Source organism: Oncorhynchus kisutch, unplaced genomic scaffold (assembly GCF_002021735.2).
Source record: "Oncorhynchus kisutch isolate 150728-3 unplaced genomic scaffold, Okis_V2 scaffold1345, whole genome shotgun sequence".
Taxonomy (NCBI): domain Eukaryota; kingdom Metazoa; phylum Chordata; class Actinopteri; order Salmoniformes; family Salmonidae; genus Oncorhynchus; species Oncorhynchus kisutch.
The window spans coordinates 15,001-39,113 of record NW_022263290.1 but is presented as its reverse complement, the minus strand read 5'-3'; the positions used below and the strand labels follow the sequence as shown (position 1 = coordinate 39,113).

The 24,113-nt window shown below is 44.9% G+C and overlaps 1 protein-coding gene across 1 annotated transcript; it reads left to right on the top strand.

Moving 5' to 3' along the window:
• The first annotated feature begins 1,294 nt into the window (after window positions 1-1,294).
• On the top strand, window positions 1,295-15,093 carry LOC109886816 (zinc finger protein OZF-like). The gene is given in 3 exon segments (XM_031818345.1): window positions 1,295-1,411; window positions 12,994-14,215; window positions 14,217-15,093. Coding segments are annotated over 3 exon segments (1,443 nt in total). The 5' UTR covers window positions 1,295-1,359; the 3' UTR covers window positions 14,386-15,093.
• The last annotated feature ends 9,020 nt before the right edge of the window (window positions 15,094-24,113 follow it).

Genomic DNA, 24,113 nt, shown 5'->3' with positions numbered 1-24,113 from the left:
TCCAGCTCTAGGAAGAGTCTTGGTGGTTCCAATCTTCTTCCTTTTAAGAATGATGGAGGCCACTGTGTTCTTGGGGACCTTCAATGCTGAAAAAAACATTTTGGTACCTTTCCCCTGATCTGTGCCTCGACACAGTCCTTTCTCAGAGCTCTATGGACAATTCCTTTGACATCATGGCTTGGTTTTTGCTCTGACATGCACTCTAAACTGTGGGACCTTATATAGACAGGTCTGTGCCTTTCCAAATCATGTCCAATCAATTGAATTTACCACAATTGGACTCTAATCAAGTTGTAGAAACATCTCAAGGATGATCAATGGAATCAGGATGCATCGAGTTTCAATTTCGAGGTTCATAGCAAAGGGTCTGAATACCTAACTAAATACATTTATAAAATCTCTGAAACCTGTTTTTGGTTTGTCTTTATGGGGTATTGTCTGTAGATTGGGGTCAACATTACTCCAAAGGATTTGAATTTGATAAAAGTCCATTTTGATACAGAAACACTAAACCATGATTTAGGTTTATTAAGAACAAGTTGATTGACAAAGTCATGAAAAATTGGAAGAATTGAATAAATCACATTTTTGGCTATGATAAAAGATATGCCTCTGGGGGTCAAAATTATCCATGTCAGAAGTATGGTTCAATGAAAATGTGTACTGGATGTAAAGTTTGTTTTAAATGCTCACTCATTAAACACAAATCAATCAACACATGCTTCTTTTTGAACGACTTAATATAATATTAAACTTTTATTAAATAAATGAAAAATAAACTTTTGGTTGCGTTGCCCACTCCAGTCATCAGATGGCGATGTGCGTCTTTTAGATTCCAGCGACGCTGCTAGTGTGACGTATAATCTAGTGGACGGGACGCTCCTTCGACAACAACAGCTAGTCAGACACCTCGGTAGCTTTCTAGCAAACATAGCTACAACATTCACGCTCTTTACACTGTTTTGGTGTATATTCGCGCTGTGTATTAAACACACTTCTGTCGTATGTACTTGATGACCAACTTAATTATATATTTACATTGTTTGTCAGCTAGCTGGTTTGCTAAGTTAGCTTAGAACTAGGCTAGTCGCTAATGCTAGATAGCTAACATTTCCGACCATGAGTTCACCAAGCTACTCTCCTCCTGATAAAGAAGCTCTCATCAAAGAGGAGGAGGAAGAGGAGGCTGTTACAATACAAAAACAAGTAGAGGGTGAGGCTGTTACCGTGAAAGAAGAAGAGAAAGACGTTTCAGTGAAAGAAGAGGAAGATGCGTTCAGAGTGAAAGAGGAGGAGGATGTTACAGTAAAAGAAGAGGAGAAAGAGGAGGATGCAGTTTTTGGAGTGAAAGAGGAGGAGATGACTGTCACATTGGAGGAAGAAGAGGAGGTTGGAGATCTGTTTAACACCAGTAAGTACCGTCTCTGCAGTCGTTGAACCAATATGCAGTAAAGGGGTTCTACACTTTAATGTTGTTCTGTAGGAATGGCTGAAGCTTCACTGTAACGTGTAGAACATCAAGAGTGGGCCAACAATTGATCAAATGCATCCAATGACAATGCATGAACTACTGTAGTCCTCAATATCTCCTATTAGATTAGCCCAATGTGTAGTCTTAAAGGGGCAATCAGCAGTTGTTACATCCATTTTGGGACTTATACATTAATGATATGTACCCATTGTTTCTTGAATAATTCACTTATAAATGCCTCATGAGCTTAGTTCAACTGTCGTACCCCATCAGAACCCCAAAATATAAGCTTTCTTTTACTCCAATGTTTGTCAGTAAATATAAACAAACACTGTATATCCTCAAAACATGGTTAAAACAATAATGTTGATATCATGGCTGTTTGCATTTCTCCAGCCCCATCCCTTTTTACCGAAACGGGCAGGGAGTTCACTTTGTTATTCTTTCAACATGTGATTGCTGCCCCCGTTACTCCTCAAGGTCCAAGGACTGTAATGTTTCTTTCAGAGGTAGACTAGCTCTGGCAGCCAAAATCGTCAAATATTCCATCTAAATGTGAATCGATAATCAATCAATTTGCGATACGTTTCTACAAACATAAATTGCTGTACTCACATGATACTTTCATATCACATCAAAATAATTTCACATGATACTTTCAAATCAAAATCAAATCAAACCAAATTTTATTTGTCACATACACATGGTTAGCAGATGTTAATGCGAGTGTAGCGAAATGCTTGTGCTTCTAGTTCCGACAATGCAGTAATAACGAACAAGTAATCTAACTAACAATTCCAAAAACTACTGTCTTATACACAGTGTAAGGGGATAAAGAATATGTACATAAGGATATATGAATGAGTGATGGTACAGAGCAGCATAGGCAAGATACAGTAGATGATATCGAGTACAGTATATACATATGAGATGAGTATGTAAACCAAGTGGCATAGTTAAAGTGGCTAGTGAGACATGTATTACATAAGGATGCAGTCGATGATATAGAGTACAGTATCTACGTATGCATATGAGATGAATAATGTAGGGTAAGTAACATTATATAAGGTAGCATTGTTTAAAGTGGCTAGTGATATATTTACATCATTTCCCATCAATTCCCATTATTAAAGTGGCTGGAGTAGAGTCAGTGTCATTGACAGTGTGTTGGCAGTAGCCACTCAATGTTAGTGGTGGCTGTTTAACAGTCTGATGGCCTTGAGATAGAAGCTGTTTTTCAGTCTCTCGGTCCCAGCTTTGATGCACCTGTACTGACCTCGCCTTCTGGATGACAGCGGGGTGAACAGGCAGTGGCTCGGGTGGTTGATGTCCTTGATGATCTTTATGGCCTTCCTGTAGCATCGGGTGGTGTAGGTGTCCTGGAGGGCAGGTAGTTTGCCCCCGGTGATGCGTTGTGCAGACCTCACTAACCTCTGGAGAGCCTTACGGTTGAGGGCGGTGCAGTTGCCATACCAGGCGGTGATACAGCCCGCCAGGATGCTCTCGATTGTGCATCTGTAGAAGTTTGTGAGTGCTTTTGGTGACAAGCCAAATTTCTTCAGCCTCCTGAGGTTGAAGAGGCGCTGCTGCGCCTTCCTCATGATGCTGTCTGTGTGAGTGGACCAATTCAGTTTGTCTGTGATGTGTATGCCGAGGAACTTAAAACTTGCTACCCTCTCCACTACTGTTCCATCGATGTGGATGGGGGGGTGTTCCATCTGCTGTTTCCTGAAGTCCACAATCATCTCCTTAGTTTTGTTGACGTTGAGTGTGAGGTTATTTTCCTGACACCACACTCCGAGGGCCCTCACCTCCTCCCTGTAGGCCGTCTCGTCGTTGTTGGTAATCAAGCCTACCACTGTTGTGTCGTCCGCAAACTTGATGATTGAGTTGGAGGCGTGCGTGGCCACGCAGTCGTGGGTGAACAGGGAGTACAGGAGAGGGTTCAGAACGCACCCTTGTGGGGCCCCAGTGTTGAGGATCAGCGGGGAGGAGATGTTGTTGCCTACCCTCACCACCTGGGGGCGGCCCGTCAGGAAGTCCAGTACCCAGTTGCACAGGGCGGGGTCGAGACCCAGGGTCTCGAGCTTGATGACGAGCTTGGAGGGTACTATGGTGTTGAATGCCGAGCTGTAGTCGATGAACAGCATTCTCACATAGGTATTCCTCTTGTCCAGATGGGTTAGGGCAGTGTGCAGTGTGGTTGAGATTGCATCGTCTGTGGACCTATTTGGGCGGTAAGCAAATTGGAGTGGGTCTAGGGTGTCAGGTAGGGTGGAGGTGATATGGTCCTTGACTAGTCTCTCAAAGCACTTCATGATGACGGATGTGAGTGCTACGGGGCGGTAGTCGTTTAGCTCAGTTACCATAGCTTTCTTGGGAACAGGAACAATGGTGGCCCTCTTGAAGCATGTGGGAACAGCAGACTGGTATAGGGATTGATTGAATATGTCCGTAAACACACCGGCCAGCTGGTCTGCGCATGCTCTGAGGGCGCGGCTGGGGATGCCGTCTGGGCCTGCAGCCTTGCGAGGGTTAACACGTTTAAATGTCTTACTCACTTCGGCTGCAGTGAAGGAGAGACCGCATGTTTTCGTTGCAGGCCGTGTCAGTGGCACTGTATTGTCCTCAAAGCGGGCAAAAAAGTTGTTTAGTCTGCCTGGGAGCAAGACATCCTGGTCCGTGACTGGGCTGGGTTTCTTCCTGTAGTCCGTGATTGATTGTAGACCCTGCCACATACCTCTTGTGTCTGAGCCGTTGAATTGAGATTCTACTTTGTCTCTGTACTGGCGCTTAGCTTGTTTGATAGCCTTGCGGAGGGAATAGCTGCACTGTTTGTATTCATTCATGTTACCAGACACCTTGCCCTGATTAAAAGCAGTGGTTCGCGCCTTCAGTTTCACACGAATGCTGCCATCAATCCACGGTTTCTGGTTAGGGAATGTTTTAATCGTTGCTATGGGAACGACATCTTCAACGCACGTTCTAATGAACTCGCACACCGAATCAGCGTATTCGTCAATGTTGTTGTCTGACGCAATACGAAACATCTCCCAGTCCACGTGATGGAAGCAGTCTTGGAGTCAGCTTGGTCAGACCAGCGTTGGACAGACCTCAGCGTGGGAGCTTCTTGTTTTAGTTTCTGTCTGTAGGCAGGGATCAACAAAATGGAGTCGTGGTCAGCTTTTCCGAAAGGGGGGCGGGGCAGGGCCTTATATGCGTCGCGGAAGTTAGAGTAACAATGATCCAGGGTCTTTCCACCCCTGGTTGCGCAATCGATATGCTGATAAAATTTAGGGAGTCTTGTTTTCAGATTAGCCTTGTTAAAATCCCCAGCTACAATGAATGCAGCCTCCGGATAAATCGTTTCCAGTTTGCAGAGAGTTAAATAAAGTTCGTTCAGAGCCATCGATGTGTCTGCTTGGGGGGGATATATACGGCTGTGATTATAATCGAAGAGAATTCTCTTGGTAGATAATGCGGTCTACATTTGATTGTGAGGAATTCTAAATCAGGTGAACAGAAGGATTTGAGTTCCTGTATGTTTCTTTCATCACACCATGTCACGTTGGCCATAAGGCATACGCCCCCGCCCCTCTTCTTACCAGAAAGATGTTTGTTTCTGTCGGCGCGATGCGTGGAGAAACCCGCTGGCTGCACCGCTTCGGATAGCGTCTCTCCAGTTAGCCATGTTTCCGTGAAGCAGAGAACGTTACAGTCTCTGATGTCCCTCTGGAATGCTACCCTTGCTCGGATTTCATCAACCTTGTTGTCAAGAGACTGGACATTGGCAAGAAGAATGCTAGGGAGTGGTGCACGGTGTGCCCGTCTCCGGAGTCTGACCAGAAGACCGCTTCGTTTCCCTCTTTTTCTGGGTCGTTTTTTTGGGTCGCTGCATGTAATCCACTCCGTTGCACAGGTTGTAAGGCAGAACACAGGATCCGCATCGCGAAAAACATATTCTTGGTCGTACTGATGGTGAGTTGACGCTGATCTTATATTCAGTAGTTCTTCTCGGCTGTATGTAATGAAACCTAAGATGACCTGGGGTACTAGTGTAAGAAATAACACGTAAAAAATCAAAAAACTGCATAGTTTCCTAGGAACGCGAAGCGAGGCGGCCATCTCTGTCGGCGCCGGAAGTATTAAAAAAAATAGGGGGCGTATCACATCAAAATAGGTAACCAGTTGCGACGCCCCAAATGGTAAACCAAATTGGTTTCTCGTAATTTCTCCTTCCTTCAGGCTGCTTTTTCTTCTTTGGACTTTATATGGCGGTTGGCAACCAACTTTAAGGTGCATTACCACCATCAACTGGACTGGAGTGTAGACCTCAGTTCATCTTTCAATCTCCCACATGGGTATATACATTCATGAAGAGGGCACAACAAAATCTTTTCCCCCTCAGGAGACTGAAAAGATTTGGCATGGGTCCCCAGATCCTCAAAAGTTAATTCAGCTGCACCATCGAGAGCATCCTGACCGGTTGCATCACCGCCCGGTGTGGCAACTGCTCCGCATCTGACCCTAAGGCACTACAGAGGGTAGTGCGTATGGCCCAGTACATCACTGGGGTCAAGCTTCCTTCCATCCAGGACCTATATACTAGGTGGTGTCAGAGGAAAGCCCACAAAATTGTCAGAGACTCCAGTCACCCAAGTCATAGACTGTTTTCTCTGCTAACCCAAGCGGTACCAGAGTGCCAAGTCTAGGACCAAAAGCCTCCTCAACAGCTTCTACCCCCAAGCCATAAGACTGCTGAACAATTCATAAAATCACCACCGGATAATTTACATTGACCCCCCCCCCACCCCCCTCTCTTTTGTGCACTGCTACTACTCACTGGGTGTTTGTTACCTATGCATAGTCACTACGCCCCCACCTTCATGTACAGATTACCTCAACTAGCCTGTACCCCTGCACACTGACTCGGTACCGGTGCCCCCTGTATATAGCCTCCACACTGACTCGGTATATAGCCTCCACACTGACTCGGTACCAGTGCCCCCTCTATATTGCCTTTATTTTAGTCTACTTGGTAAACGTTTTCTTCTTCTTGAACTGCACTGTTGGTTAAGGGCTTGTAAGTAGGGTTAGGGTTACCTATAGCTCACTATGAGGTGTCTAGTGATACAGGTTAAGGGCCCTGTTGGAGATTGGTGGTTGGTAGCGGAGTCGAGGGAACAGGCAGGGTTGGACACGGCCATGTTATTATCCCACACACAGTCTCTGTGGTTCATGTGAACCCCATTCCTGGGAATTAGATTTGGTTACAAATCGCCCCTGTCTGTTACCGTCTGTTCCATTCCCAGCTAGGTTACGGGGCTGTTTGTCACCAGTACCTATGACTGGTTGATAGGGGAAACCTCCATGCTTATTATAGAAAACATTATTAGGGGAAAACTATTTAGTAAATTGAAATAAAATAACAAACCTGTTTGAAAAGTGAAAACTATTCCAAAACTTTTTTTCGACTCCAAAACTAAACTAAAATAATAACCAGCAATAACCAATAAACAAAATGTTTCGTGTTAGGCTAAAAACAGATTTTATCAAACAAAAAATCTATTCATTGTGTAACAATGAGCATTGGAATTGCAAGCAGATGAAGATCGTCAAAGGTAAACTATTTATTTTAATGCAGTTTGTGATTTATGTTATTTTTTATGAGGCTCTATGCTCAGATAATCGCATCGTATTCTTTCGCAGTAAATCCTTTTTTAAATCTGACAACGCAAGATTAGCAAGATTCTAGGCTTTCGATACATGTGAGACACTTGTATTTTCATGAATGTTTAATATGACTATTTATGTAACAATCACCGTATGTTGTGGAATTTCAGCCCGCTAGCGGGTTCCGTGCGCAGAGAGGTTAAGGTTGTTGTCCTGTTGGAAGGTGAACCGTTGCCCCAGTCTGAGGTCCTGGGCGCTCTGGAGCAGGTCTTTCATCAAGGATCTCTCTGAACTTTGCTCCGTTAATATTTCCCTCGATCCTGACTAGTCTCCCAGTCCCTGCTGCTGAAAAACATCGCCACAGCATCATGCTGCCACCACCATGGTTTTAGAGTCCTTAAGGTGCCCTTTGTCAAACTCCAAGCAGGCTGTCATGTGCCTTTTACTGAGGAGAGGCTTCCGTCTGGCCACTCTACCATAAAGGTCTGATTGGTGGAGTGCTGCAGAGATGGTTGTCCTCCTGGAAGATTCTCCCATCTCCACAGAGGAACTTTGGAGCTCTGTCAGAGTGACCATCAGGTTTTTGGTCACCTCCCTGACCAATGCCCTTCTCAGTTTGGCTGGGTGACCAGCTCTAGGAAGAGTATTCCATTTAAGAATGATGGAGGCCACTGTGTTCTTGGGGACCTTCAATGCTGCAGAATTTTTTTGGTACCCTTTCCCAGATCTGTGCCTCGACACAATCCTGTCTCGGAGCTCTAAGGACAATTCCTTCGACCTCATTGCTTGGTTTTTGCTCTGACATGCACTGTCAACTCTTGGACCTTATATAGACAGGTGTGCCTTTCAAATGATATCCAATCAATAGAATTTACCACACACTGAACAAGTTGTAGATACATCTCAAGGATGGTTAATGGAAACAGGGTGCACCTGAAAGTCTCATAGCGAAGGGTCTGAATACGTATGTAAATAAGGTATTTCTGTTTTTTACCTGTTTCACTTTGTCATTATTGTGTGTCGATTACTGAGGATTCTGTTTTTTAAATACATCTTAAAATAAAGCTGTAACGTAACAAATGTGGAAAAGGGGAGGGGTCTTGTTACAGGAATTAAATTGCTCTATGTTTTAATACCCAATTAAAATGAAACACTCTGTCAATTCGTAAGGATTTGTAAGACCCTTATTCTATAATAATGGACAGAGCCCAGTCTTAAAGTCAACCAGCAGTTTATTCACGAGAGTACTGAATACGATACAGTTTACCACAGGTTATAAACTGAAAATGACGTCATTAGTTTCAGCACCAACCCGTGCCATCTCCGTTCCAGTACAAAGGCTGTATCTCATGCCTTCCCACATCCGTCTCCCTACCAATTTAATATAATTTACGAGCCAAGGTCTTCTCTTGTAGATAAGCATTCTAGCCAGTCTGAAGATATTGTTCATTCATTCCTACCAAGGAACAGACCGTCATTGTTCTAACTCTTGACCACATTTACACACCTTATATTCAGTACTGGGATCAAGAAAGAAAACTCATACATATACAGCAACATAATAGTATTCTGATTAGTACAGATACAGTAACATAATAGTATTCTGATTAGTACATATACAGTAACATAATAGTATTCTGATTAGTCAGTCCTGATTGAAATGTATACATAATTAGTCATCATTGATAAAAAATTCCCTTAACAGGTCTGAACTTTCTTAATGAACTATGTTTTATTTAATTAAAAAATTTAAAACTTTATTTAATTCACAACACTAACCCTAACCCCACAGCCGGTTTTAAACACAGCCTGGACTCGAACTGGGGTGTCTGTAGTGATGCCTCAAGCACAGAGATGCAGTGTCTTAGACTGCTGCACCACTCAGGAACCCCAAAATCATGTTCTAGTGCTGTCCCCACCTAAAAATACATCTCGGTCAACCAAGAGTCATTCTACTAAATAATTGGTTGAAATGTTGTTTGTATTTTTCCATATATATATATATACCTTTATGTGTTTTAAAATCAACTGTATGTACTGAACTGGTCTGATGCTTTAAGCATGCTGTTTGATCAAATAATTAAGACAAAATGACTCAAGGGAGCCAGAGATCAAGATAATCTAACCAGAAGGAGGAAAATTCTGCCGTTATGCTCCTGAGGTTTCCGGTAATGGGCCAGAGATCGGCAACCTTTTCCAGATGGAGTGCCAAGTTACCATTTCTACCGATCTGCGTGCCAGTTAGGATTTTCATATGCACATTTTTGTGGAATAGTTTCATTTAATTTATAATAGTATCTCAAAATGATTGTCTGTGATTCATCTACATTCTATCTAAATGAAAATGATACAAATCTACAAGTCACTTTTATTGCCATTGCCAACTATGTAAAAACAGCCTACATAAAGCCAACAAATAAAAACATTGCAGCCTGCAGGTAGAAAATATACTATAAATCACATTTTCTGCACATGGCCTGTCTACAACAATCTTGAAACATTGTATCAACTGGGTCCTCCAGTCCTCCAGGCTTGAATTTAATAGTATGTTGTATCTAGTTTCTCTCCTTCAGGGAACAGTAGTTATAGTCATAACGTTACGCTTGTCATATGATGAACTTCAACTTAAATACGGGATCTTGCTGTCTGACAGTTTTTTTGTTATGAAATGCACTCGAACTACGTATCATTTACTGGTTCCTTATGTTACGCTGGGGAAACAGAAGTACTAAATCGTTTGAGTTCGCTAAATCCAATGGTTTTTAACAGAGTCATCTGGTAATCCAAGATAGCGTAGCAGTAAAACGTGTTTGTTGTTGTAAATGTTATGTTTTTTTTGTCTTTTTTAAATATATTGCAATATATTTCAGTCTCTTTCTCCATTTTTTTAAAATTACATATACCTTCCGGCAACCCACCTCACCCAATGTGATATGGATCTGCTATTTTTTGAACCTCCATCAGAAGCTAGCCATCAGAAGCTGACCAGCTAATTACATAGCCACTCCTAGCGGCCTTTACCTTTTTTTAGCCCAGACACCAGCTGCATTTAGCAGCTGCCAGTCTGCACAGCGCGATATCAACCCTGAGCATATCGGACTGTTTTTCTCCACTACATCACCGTATTCTTGCCGTAAGCTCTGGACCATTACACTGGATAATCGCAGCTGGCTAGCTGCTACCGAGTGGCCCAGCCTCAAAGCTAGCCTTGAGCCAGGCCCATCTCCCGGCCTGCCCCAGTGGACCCTATGATCACTCAGCTACACAGCTGATGTCTCCCAGACTCTTCACTAAGACGACTAGAAGCCACTACATCACCGGATTCCTGCCCTAAGCTCTGGACCTTTGTACCGGATTGGCTTTTGTGTCTTAACGCCCTTGTCCTGAAGCTATCACCAGTTAGCCTCGAGCCAGGTGCATCTTCCGGCTAGCAAACAAATAACTCCAGCTACAATACCTCTTTTGTCAATTGGCCTGGACCCTTTGTCGACACAGAGCCCCGCCGATCCATCACGACTGGTCTGCCGACTCAATTCCATCAGATGTGCTCTCAACTCATACTCAACGCCATTTTACCTGTTGTTGTTGTCTTAGCTGATTAACTGTTGTCTTACCCGTTGTCTTAGCTAGCTCTCCTAATCAACACCTGTGATTGGTTTATGCCTCGCTTTATGTCGCTCTAATGTCAATATGCCTTGTATACTGTTGTTTAGGGTAGTGATCATTGTTTTATTTTACTGCGGAGCCTCTAGTCCCACTCAACATGCCTCAAAGAACTATTTTGTCCCACCTCCCACACATGCAGGGACCTCACCTAGCATAACTCCAGAAATGCAACCTCTCTTATCGTCACTCAATGCCTAGGTTTACCTCCACTGTACCCGCACCCTACCATACCCTCTACATCACCTGAGGAACAGAGGAGTAGGATGAGGGTATGGCTAAAAGGCTATCAGAACTGGTCGTCTAGTGCGTTGGGAACAAAGAAAAAAGGAGCAGATTTCTGGGCTTGGTAGGATAGATTCAAGGCATAATGTACAGACAGGTTAACCCAGGCCCTGTGTGTCCCCAGGCACTCTCATTTGTTGACTTCTGTATATGGAAAAGCCTCAGAAGCCTCCTCCCTAACTTTGTTTTACCCACTGCTTTAGCACACTCTGCCAACCTTCAAGATAGAACTGTCAAAGGGGGTGACACTCTAGACCCAAACTGTTACAGTCTTATATCCATCCTGCCCTGCCTTTCTAAAGTCTTCGAAAGCCACGTTAACAAACAGATCATTGACCATTTCGAATCCCACCGTACCTTCTCCGCTGTGCAATCCGGTTTCCGAGCTGCACCTCAGCCATGCTCAAGGTACTAAATGATATCATAACCGCCATCGATAAAAGACAGTACTGTGCAGCCGTCTTCATCGACCTGGCCAAGGCTTTCGACTCAATCACCGTATTCTTATCGGCAGACTCAACAGCCTTAGTTTCTGTAGTGATTGCCTCGCCTGGTTCACCAACTAACAAACCTCCAAATGAACTTCAATGCCATACAACACTCCTTCTGTGGCCTCCAACTGCTCTAAAAAGCAAGTAAAACTAAATGCATGCTCTTCAACCGATCGCTGCCCGCACCCGCCCACCCGACTAGCATCACTACTCTGGACGGTACTGACTTAGAATAGGTGGACAACTGCAAATATCTAGGTGTCTGGTTAGACTGTAAACTCTCCTTCCAGACTCACAGTAAACATCTCCAATCCAAAATTAAATCTAATATCCGCTTCCTATTTCGCAACAAAGCCTCCTACACTCATGCTGTCAAACCTACCATCGTAAAACGGATCGGCGATGTCATTTACAAAATAGCCTCCAACACTCTACTCAGCAAACTGGATGCAGTCTACCACAGTGCCATCCATTTTGTCACTAAAGCCCTATATACAGTGGGGAGAACAAGTATTTGATACACTGCCGATATTGCAGGCTTTCCTACTTACAAAGCATGTAGAGGTCTGTCATTGTTATCATAGGTACACTTCAACTGTGAGAGACGGAATCTAAAACAAAAATCCAGAAAATCACATTTTATGATTTTTAAGTTATTAATTGGCATTTTATTGCATGACATAAGTATTTGATCACCTACCAACCAGTAAGAATTCCGGCTCTCACAGACGTGTTAGTTTTTCTTTAAGAAGCCCCCCTGTTCTCCACTCATTACCTGTATTAACTGCACCTGTTTGAACTTGTTACCTGTATAAAAGACATTTACTCCCCTGAGTTTTCCCCCATTCACATTCAGGAGACATTGTGAAAAACTCAAATCTTTGCTCACCATTTTTGCTCCAGGCAGATATATATCAATAACTGGCGGTTTCCTCATTAGCAGATATACTACATCCATAACTAGTGGTTTCCTCATTACCAGATATACTACATCCATAACTAGTGGTTTCCTCATTACCAGACATACTACATCCATAACTATCGGTTTCCTCATTAGCAGGGAGGAGTTTCTACAACCAGATTGTTTGTGCATCGCGCTCATTCAGCAATTTTAGCAACACAGAAAGGGGCCTATATTGGAGACCGAAAGTCTTCTGGCACACTGCTTAGAGTTTCAACAACATGAATAACTTATTTATAGTCTACAATCTTAGATGTTACTACTAATGTGAAAACAAGACTAAATATGACTTATTGCGCATTTTAAGACAACTGTCAAATCATTTTAACATTCATTACAGACATGAATTGTTGTTCAACATCATGGCTATGCTGTTGGCATCACCTTTTACAGTGGATTACTGCTGTTGTGGGCCTTTAATCATCTGTCTGACTTTGTTGTTCACACAGGAGAGAGACGGGACTATCGTGGATCCTCTGGGAAGCCTCAACAACCTCATGACGCTGAAGAGGCAGAGACGAGTTTCTCCAGATCAGAACACCTTGATAAACACCTGCAGATATCCACAGGGAAAATAACTCATTGCTCCTCTGACCGTGGGAAGAGATTCACCTCATCAGGCATTACAATTCATCAGAGAACACACACAGGAGATAAATCTTATAGCTGTGGTCAATGTGGGGAGAGTTTTGGTGCATCTTGCACTCTGACTCTACACCAGAGAACACACACAGGAGAGAAACCCTATAGCTGTGGTCAATGTGGGAAGAGATGGAGGACATCTGGCCAGCTGACATCACACCAGAGAACACACACAGGAGAGAAACCTTATAGCTGTGTTCAATGTGGGAAGAGTTTTGGCCAACCAACCAGCCTGATATCACACCAGAGAATTCACACAGGAGAGAAACCATATAGCTGTGGTCAATGTGGGAAGAGTTTTGGTCAATCAAGTGCTCTGACTCTACACCAGAGAATACACACAGGAGAGAAACCTTTTAGCTGTAATCAGTGTGGGAAGAGTTTTACTCACAAAAGCACACTGATATCACACCAGAGAATACACACAGGAGAGAAACCGTATAGCTGTGATGAATGTGGGAAGAATTTTGCTTTTTTGAGCAATCTGACTCTTCACCAGAGAACACACACAGGAGAGAAACCTCATTTCTGTGATCAATGTGGGAAGAATTTTACTCAGCTAAAAAGCCTGATATCACACCAGAGAACACACACAGGAGAGAAACCTTATAGCTGTGATCAATGTGGGAGGAGTTTTTCTCAGTCAACCAGCCTGATATACCACCAGAGAATTCACACAGGAGAGAAACCTTATAGCTGTGGTCAATGTGGGAAGAGTTTTGGTCAATCAAGAGCTCTGACTCTTCACCAGAGAATACACACAGGAGAGAAACCTTTTAGCTGTAATCAATGTGGGAAGAGTTTTACTCACAGAAGCACCCTGATATCGCATCAGAGAATACACACAGGAGAGAAACCTTACAGCTGTAGTCAATGTGGGAAGAGTTTTGGTCAATCAAGAGCTCTGACTCTTCACCAGAGAACACACACAGGAGAGAAACCCTAAAGCTGTACTCAATGTGGGAAGTTTATTTTTTATTTTTTTACATCTAGCCTTCTGAAGTCACACCAGAGAACACACACAGGAGAGATCTTATAGCTGTACTGTATGTGGGAAGAGTTTTGTTCAATCTAGCTCTCTGAAGATACACCAGAGAACACACACAGGAGAGAAATCTCATAGCTATGATCAGTGTGACCAGAGATACTCTGAAAAAAGATCTCTGATCAAACATCAGAAAATACATACATGTCAATGATATGATTTCACAATGTAGAATGCTTTAACATTGTAGTAGGAGTATTTTAATGATGTCACAATGTAGAATGTTTTAACATTGTAGGAGTATTTTAATGATGTCACAATGTAGAACCGTAAACGTTTGCCCCCTGTTCTATTGATTGCAGCATGATATGGATATTATCCTCAGGGGAAAATCCAGGCTCTGAAATGGAAGAGTACTATTTATGAGACTAAGTGACTAACAAAAAGATTTGTTACACTTACCACGTTGGTGACCCACTTGAGTCAAAATGCAACACTTCGAAATGTGGTTTTCTACAAATTGTCCTCTAACCAGTGATGTACACATTATTCACAGATTCCGTGTGGTTTTTGAGCTGTTAGTTTTAACAGGATGTGCAACCTCATCTCCCTCCTCTCGGCACAATGGATTTCAACGTGATATCGATGAGTGATGACAAATAAGTGCATCACTCCAAAATGTAGCTGACTGTCTTCTGTAGGTTGTCCTCTAACTAGTGAGCTAAAAGATATCTCCCATGTGTTTTTTTTTAGATGTTAGTTTCAACAGCAAGTACAATCTGACCTCCCCCCTAATCGATATCAGTGATTTATTGCTACTTGTCAAAACAACAGTGTTTTTGGTGCTTGTGTCCATGGTGAGGACAACTTAGTTTCTGATTGTCTCATGGTTGGGCAGTCAAAAATATTTGTGTTTTGTGTTTAGCCAGTGCGGTCCATGGATCACAAATTATTTTGACTTTCCGTATTAGAGATGAGTTATGGTCCAAGGGGACGAGAGTTCTAGAAGCAAGTGAGTTTTAGGAAGGGGAAAAATACACTTTTTTTTAATTGTTGCCAGCCAGTAGACACCATGTTAATATCGTAGAAGGTGAAGCATTGTAATTTATTATAATGTGAAATGGAAGTTGTTTTCTGTTGGTGGCGCGCATTTTTTTAAGGTGTTACAGTCTTTGGTTTTTCCATTTATGTTTTGAGGTTGGACTTTAGCACGTAGGGCGCACTGATTGGTGTCACCTCGTTAGTCAGTATGTGTTACACCTGTGCTGGCTTGTCCATCTCGTTAGTGGGAAGGTGTTTCACCTGAGCTGATCCAGGTTCTATTTAAGAGTGTCTGGCCCAGTGCTCCAGTTGTCTTGATAGATGTGGAGAGTCAACACCTTTAGTTGCTCCACCTTTTTGGTTATTTGCTTCCTGTTTATAAGTTTGAGGTGGTGGGACGGGTGCGCCATCGTCCGTGAGGAGATGGCGCAAAGTACATCTGGACCGTCGGTTCCGGGGATTGGACTGGCCAACACGGTGCGCTTTTCTTGGCGGGGAAAAGAGATGGAGCCTTGGGGGAGAGAAACCTTCGGGAGGAACATCCTAATGGGGCACCTAAAATTGAAGGTTAAAGATGTTCTATGCCTTCAGGGGAACCCAATGGAGAAGGGGTTTGATGTAACCCTATATTTGGAAGAAAAACACAATGAGATTATGAAGACGGTGACGGAAGGGAAAGAAGAAGGTCCCCTGTGTCATTACACGGTGACCAGCCTGGCAAGAAACAACTTCAGGGTGGTCACCGTAACCATGTACAATCCGCACGTGAAGGATGAAGAAGTGAGGGCCTTTCTGGGGAGGTACATGGACAATGTCTCCTCAGCGAGGTACCTCAGGGACTCCCTGGGTTTCTGGAATGGGAAGAGAGGCTTCCAGGCGTTACTCAGGGAATCCCCGAAGAGTGTGGATGGCTACCTCCATCCTCCGGCAATGTTCTCCCTGGGGGCTGACAGGGGAACCCTATACTATGCACGTCAGCCCCCGTTCTGCAGGCGTTGTATGAGATGGGGGGGAAGGAGTGGGGGGACAGCCTGCCAGGCTTCCTCGAGGTCGAAATGAGGGATTTGGTGGAGGAGTTAGCGGGGATGGGACGTTGTGTCTCCCCGCTACCTCCTTCACCAAAGAAGAAAGGGATGAAGAGGGGGAGCTTGGCAGGAAGTGAGAGGGAGGGGGGTGTGGAGGGGGAGGGGGGGGCTAAGAGAGTGGCGGGGGGGGAGGGTAATTTGTCCTCCCGGTTTGCCTCAGCCCCTTGCATTTTAGTGGATGACTCCAGTGAGGGGTCGGTGGGCTGTTTGCTAGAGGGATCCCAACTCCTGTTTGAGGAGATGGGGTCCCCTACATGCAGCCCCGAGGCAAACAGGGAGGGGGGGATGGTGGGTGGGGAGGGTGGACCCAACACACTGCCTGGGTCATGGGTTGGGATGGAGGACGGGGGGGCGTCAGGAGAGGAGAGGACGTCCCCGCCGGTGGAGATGGACCAGGGGAGCATCGGGTGAGTCTCCTGTTTTAAAAAAAATATATTTTTTTATTTGTTGTTAATAATTAAATGAATAGTTCTGTTTCTTTTTTTAGTCTAAATGTTAGGGGGTTAAGGGATAATGTTAAAAGTTGGGCGGTTTTTTGTTATTTAGAGGGTGTGGGGTTTGATTTCTGTTTTTTACAGGAGGTTCACCTGAGGTATGGTGGGGATGTGTGTAGATTTAAGAGGGAGTGGGATAAGGGGGAATCTTTTTGGGGCATAGGAGGGGTGCACTCAACAGGAGTAGGGATTTTGTGTGGGCATAGAGAGGTTAAAATAGAGAACACTTTTGTAATAATGCAGGGTAGAGTTTTGGGGATAGATGTTAAGTTTAGAGAAGCTAGATATAGGTTAATTGGGGTGTATGGGCCACAGGTGGCGGCAGACAGGAGGGAGATGGTGGACTGTCTGGTGCCCCTGTGTGTTACAAACAGGCACTTGGTGATAGGAGGAGACTTTAATATAGATTTAGGGGTAGGCGGTGATAGCAGTGCAGGTGCCATCTCTGGGCTAATGGCTTGCCATGGTCTGGTTGATGGTAGCCTGCACACTACTCCGGCAATGGTCGGTCCTACATGGCGCAACTCCAGGGGGGTTGCGCGGAGGCTCGACTACATTTTTGTATCCAGGTCTTTGGGTCAGTTGTCTGGGCGGCTGTTGCCTGTTTTCTTCACGGATCACGACGGGGTGTTCCTGCAGGTGGGGTCGCCAGTCTGCCTCTTCGGTAGGGGGTACTGGAAGTTAGATCGGGATATACTGGAGGAGCAGGCTTTCGTTGACGCATTCTTTTGTTTCTTTCGGAGGCTTGACGGCCTCCGGTCCATGTGCGAGGGGGTGTTAGAGTGGTGGGATTTAGTTAAGGTGAGGATTAGGGCTTTTATAATAGGATATTGTAGAAGGGAAAAAAAGGGAGGAAAGGAGGGAGGTGGATCGTATCCAAAGGTTAATTGAACTCGAGTACGAGGCAGGCAACCTCGGCGGGTCGATTAACTGGGAGAGATTCGCAGCCCTAAAGGCGCAGCTCAGGGAGCTGCAGGAGCAGAAGGCTCCTGCAGCTCAGGGAGCTGCAGGAGCAGAAGGCTCGAGCTTTCCTGGAGCGTGCGCATAGTGGCTTTCTAGAACATAATGAGACTTGTTCCGCTATGTTCTTTAAGTCGGTTAGGGCCAGGCAGAGTAGGAAGGTAATGCATGGAGTTAGGGAAGAAAATGGTTGTATAGTAAGTAAACCAGAGGAAATGGTCAGGGTGACAACTGATCATTTCCAAGGTTTATTTAAGGAAAGGGAAATAGATGTAGAGCAGGGAAACGTGTTTTTAGAACACTTGTCCCGGCGGTTGCCAGAGGACATTAGAGACGTGATGGAGGCCCAGATCTCACTAGAAGAGGTTGAGAGCGCTCTTAGGAGGATGGCAAAAGGGAAGGTGCCTGGGATGGATGGGCTGCCAGCTGAGTTTTACCTCAAGTTTTGGGGTATACTTGGACCAGTGGTTCTCGAAGTCTTGAAGGCCATCCTTGAGACGGGGGTCCCGGGGGGATCAATGGCTGTTGGTGTGCTGTCACTTCTTTATAAGAAGGGGGAAGCAACTGACCTTGGCAACTGGCGGCCATTGACCATGCTGTGCGTAGATTACAAGATTCTTGCAAAGGTTTTAGCAGACCGGTTGCGCACAGCCCTTCCCTACGTCGTCCACGAGGATCAGACGTGCGGGGTAGAGGGCCGCTCTATAAGATGGAACCTACAGTTGATCAGGGATTCCTTCGCTTGGGTTGAAGATAGAGGGCTGCCTTTAATGGTCGCAGCGCTAGATCAGGCGAAAGCTTTTGATCGCGTGAATAGATCTTTTCTATTCAGGGTGTTAGGTAGATTAGGATTTGGGGAGAAGTTTATAGGATGGATCCGTACTTTATATGTCGGAGCGGGGTGTCGAGTTAGTGTAAATAGTCACTTAGGTGACGTTTTTGACCTCTCGTCTGGGGTCAGGCAGGGATGCCCACTCTCGGCTCTCCTCTTCGTTCTGTACATGGAGCCTCTGGGGGCTGCCATTAGGGCAGACACAGGGGTGGAAGGCTTGTTGATCCCTGGAAGTGGTGGGCTGCGTGTTAAGATGACGCAGTACGCCGACGACACTTCCTTGCTGTTGTGCAAGGACTCGTGCCTGACAAGGTCCCTTGCCATCTTTGGGGATTTCACCCGAGCGTCGGGAGCAGTTCTGAACCATGCAAAGTCTTCCGTCAAGTTTTTCGGAAGATGGCGCGGTAGAACGGATGTGCCTGGGGGGTTATCTCTCTGTGAAGGGGCCCTGAGGATTCTCGGGGTTCATTTTGAGACCTCCGGCTCAGTGACGCTAAACTGGAACATGCGTATCGCAGTGGTACAGAGGAAGCTAGCAATGTGGAAGGCTAGGTATTTGTCTTTTATGGGCAAAGTCCTGCTCCTAAAGGTGGATGTGTTGCCGTCTCTTTTGTATTTGGCATATATCTACCCATTGCCGGCTTGTCTGAGGAGGCCTCTAGTGAGGCTTGTGTTTCAGTTTATGTGGAGTGGCAGGTGCGAGTGGGTCGCCAGGGCACGCATGATCTGTCCCATCGGGGAGGGAGGTAGGGGGGTACCACATTTCCCCCTCAAGCTGGACTCAATTTTTGTTTCTTTCTTGTTAGCGGAGCTTGCTCAGCCAGTGATACACCCGTCCGGTTACCTCCTGCGGGTGTTCTTCTCCTATCAGGCGAGAAGCGTAATGGTGTGGTCTAACACGGGTCCTCGGGCGGAACAGCTGCCATGGCACTTTGGTCATGCGGCCAAGTGGCTGCGTGCGCACCCCGAGGTTGAAGTTGCCCGAGTAGGTTTAGACCACAGGCACCTGTACAAGGAGGTCAGGCAGGCAGGGAGTCCTGCGCCCGTAGCGGGCATCTCGTCAGTGGTCTGGGAGGGAGTGCAGGCGCGGGGCCTGGACAACGGGCTCAAGGACCTGAATTGGTTGAGCCTTCATAAGCGTTTGCCGGTACTTTCCATCTTGTACCGGTATAGTTTGGTGCAATCCCCCACCTGTCCAAGATCTGCTTGTGGCAGGGAGGAGACTGTGCGCCATGCCTTCTGGGACTGTGCCTTTGCCGGACTAGTATGGGCTAGGGCACGGGTGATGCTAGGTGTGGTTAGGAGTGATTTTGTTTTGACATAGGCTAGAGAGAGGCGTAGGGAGAGCAAAGGGAACGGATAGGGACAGGTTTCTGCTATGGCTTCTCATGAGTCTCTTTAAAAAGGGACTGTGGGAAGCCAGGAAGAATTTAGTCAAGACAGGGAGAGATTGGGGGGTGGAAGGGATAGTGAGAAGGGTGGAAGGTGATTTGAAGGGGAGGATGAAGAGGGAGGAGAGGAAGTGGGGGAAGCATGTGGCACGGGAGAGGTGGAAAGGGGGTTTAGGGCTGGGAGTGTTAGAGTGAGTTTGGTAAGGGGATAGATTAGGGAAGGGGAGATAGGGAAAGGGTTAGGTATTGGTTAGGTATGACGGGGAGGGACGATGCTCCCCTGAGGTTTGTTTTTGTTTGATGTTTTTGTAAATATAATTTTATTAAGAATGAATGAGAATTATGATTTTGTAATAGTATGAATGGTATTGATTGTAATAAATTATTTTAACCACCTTTTTGGTTCGCTTCCTGTCTTTAAGTTTGGTGTGGGTTTTTCTTTTGTTTCCCTCTTCTTGGTCAGATTTAGTGGGTCTCATGGTGGGTGACTTTTTTTGTCCCAGTTGTTATTACTAGTCAACTTTCAGTGGACACTGAGAGCAAAACTGCAACATTATGTTATAATACTTTTATTGGATCAAATGGTTGTTTTATGCTACAGAATAGAGGGTTCTTAGAACTATTGTGTCTGTGTTCTACTGAGGATGGGCCTCTGGGAGATCACATTTACAGGAGATTTACAATGTCTTTTGGGTGATCTAACCTAAAGAGACAGTATTCCAGATTATGAGTTAATGTTTCTGTTCTATATGGTACCAGGGAGAGATGACCCCAGGGCCAGACCCTGGTTTCTACACAGAGTACTGTTTTTACAGCAGATACTGTCTGCTGAGAATTATCAGTATCTTTCATACAAATCTGAACCTTGTGACCCGTTCTATACATCTATTAGTCATCATGTAGATCGAAAGGGGTGCATCTTGGCTATGAAAGACCTTTGTACTTTTGTCCCGTGGGTTGACCAGCCATCATTATCGTAAAGCACTCAATTGAATCTCTTTATATGTGTATGTTGTAATGACCTGCTCTCTTATTAAGTGAATAAAGATTTAATTTAAGAATAACTCTGACTTGTGTGATGAATTCTCTCATTTGATATTAAAGAATTTAACCAGCACATTTGGGGATGTGAATCTTGACTTGGAAACCGCTTCTAACGACCTGTGTAAATGGTGCACGAGGAATCCCTTTAACTTGGGATCTCAGGGAGACCGCATTTCAGGAAAGTAGCCGATGGACCCACCTTTGATCTGAGATGCAGTGAGCCGAGTGGATACCACATCTCGTAAGTAGTTTTAAACGCCTCGTAGGCTCTGAGTGTGTATTTCTGTGGGGGGCACCTTGGAGGTGTAAACAGGGCCAAGGCAGTAGGCTCCGAGTGTGTTTTCCTGTGTGAGGGGGGGGTCTAAACAGTGCCGAGTCAGTGGAGGATGATCTGAGAGTCAGTCGACTCAGACACCTATCATTGGTCGGTTGAGGGCAACCTAGAGCTGTCCTGACACTGAATTGATTACAGTGGGGATTGGTGCGGTCTGTAGGGGGGAGGGGCCAGGGTGACTGGGTTCTGTGTGAAACATGGTACCTGGTTAAACTCTATTGGAAGAAGGACCTCATTCTGAGAAGTGTCTGTGTGACCCTCAGAAGTGGTGAATTCCAATTATTTTAAATGTGGTGGCCAGTTATGCCCTGGAATTGGTCATTTAGCGTTAAATATCTAGAATCTTTGTGAACTAGTTTTGGCCTTTTAACATTAGAACATCTGGAATCTGTGGATATTTATGATCTAGTAGAAGATAGTAAGGTGCACCTGTAATTGTTTTAAACCTGGATCCCATTTTAGAAGTATTGAAAGATGAAAATGTATGAGTTGCATTATCCTAGGAACTAACCATGACATAGGAATGAGAAAATACTCCTGCAGGTTAAAATATTGTTAAAAAATCAACTAATTGATTAGTTATGTTTGGGAATAGCATTGTATGACATGAGAGTTTTGTGACTGTGATAGGAGAGTTGTCTGATGGGAGTGTATCCACTTTAGGGTAAGTTACCCGAACGATGTAACTATAAAAAGCTGATTGGATTTTCTCCGTCCGGGTACTACATTTAAAATAAAAGGCCCTTAAGGCCTGTGGGGGTCTTCCCAGTCTGAGAGGAGTTGGGGGGGTTCTTCCCAGTATGAGAGGAGTTGGGGGGGGGGGGGTTCTCCCCAGTATGAGAGGAGTTTCTAGATTTATTGAATAAACATTTCTCCATATATTTAGAGTGAAGTTGTAATTGCGAAGTTCCCAGAAGAAGTCCAGCAACAACGGAGGTTCCTCGATGAACCCACCTTCTAACAAGTTCTTTGAAGAACCTTTTGGGGTTGTTTTTCATTGACCAAGAACCCTACGGTTCTTAGGGGGTCTGAGAACAACTCCAGTTGAACCCTTCATTTTTAGAGTTGTAGTCGGCTCTATTTACTCTCAGATTCAAAACATGCAGATTAGCATCAACGATCAAGTCATTAGTGTAAATTGTCCACTGATATTGGTGTAATTTCTCACCCCATTTGGCTGTATGAAATCTAATTTCCCCTCAGGCACACACATTTGTTCTTTGATATTATGAAGGTAATTTGTGTCAAATGTACTATTCCCCCACCTCTTTATATTGAATATTTAGTTTCAGTGGCCTGACTGCATCCAGACTCTGTCAAAGGGCCATCCTGGTAGATCTGAACCTAATGCTGCTTGGAGTGATCAGATGACAGAAGTCACATTTAGGTGCCAGGTGTAACTGAGGCTGTAGATGCTCCATATCCATAACTTTGAGTGTTTTATATAATATGACTAAATGTATTTATTTCTGTGTTGCGGCGGCAGTCAAGAAATGGAACGGCAAGGCCACAGAACATGACATAAGCAGAGCTGTGGGAGACCACCTCAAGCCCTTGGTAGAGCCGGGGGTGGTGTTTACCACTCCTTCAGCAGGCTAGAAAAGGGAACTTGAAGCTCTCAACCTGCTCCACTACAGCCCTGTCGATGAGAATGGGGGTGTGCTCTGTCTTCCTTCCCCTGTAGTCCACAATCATCTTCTTTGTCTTGGTCACGTTGAGGGAGAGGTTGTTGTCCTGGCACCACACAGCCAGGTCTCTGACCTCCTCCATGTAGGCTGTCTCCTCGTGGTTGGTGATCAGGTCTACCACAATTGGAACGGCAAGGCTGCAGAGCTGTGGGAGACCACCTCAAGCCCCTGGTAGAGCCAGGGGTGGTGTTTACCACTCCACCACGCCTTCAGCTTATTTGAAAAGTGGGATTGATCTGTTTGATCCACTTGTTTGTTTCTGTTTTCTGTAGTTGAATCCTTTGACATGGGATTGATACTGATTTTCATACTAAGAGGGACCAAGAGTCTTTCGATTGGTCGGTCATTGGGTTCATATATATATATCTCCCTCACTAACTTTAATCATCAGCTGTCAGAGCAGCTTACCAATCATTGCACCTGTACACAACCCATCTGTACATAGCCACACCCAACTACCTACACTGAAAAAATGACCCAAAAATACATATTTTCAGCTTTCATTTTCAACAACAACCAAACATATATTGGATGTTGGGCAATCTTCTTTTGAATTACAATTTGCTAAATGGGAATAGCGCAATGTCAAAACACAGTTTCAAAGTGTCCAAATCAATAACCAATATGCAGAAACAGTTTGGGATATATTGAAAACCTAAACATTGAAGAGTTGCATTTTGATTCAAGTGGGTCACCAACGTGGTAAGTGGGGTTAGGGTTAGGGGTTAGGGGGTTAGGGTTAGGGGGGGGGTTAGGGTTAGGGGGGGGGGGGTTAGGGTTAGGGGGGGTTAGGGTTAGGTTTAGGGTTAGAGGGTTAGGGGTTAGGGTTAGGGTTAGCTTTCTAGTTTTGAGTCGGTTGATCCATTTCCATCTCTGACACGTGGAAACCGGAGGGGGGAAGGGAGGGGTTGCACTCCACATCATATACGCGCGGCCGGCCAAAGTTGTAGGCCCCATGGTTGCCCACTTGTAGAGGGTTAGGGTTAGGGGTTAGAGGGTTAGGGTTAGGTGTTTGTTGGAGCAAACAAAGAGACACGGAGGAAGGCAGGAGAGAGAAGCTATGAGTAGCAGAC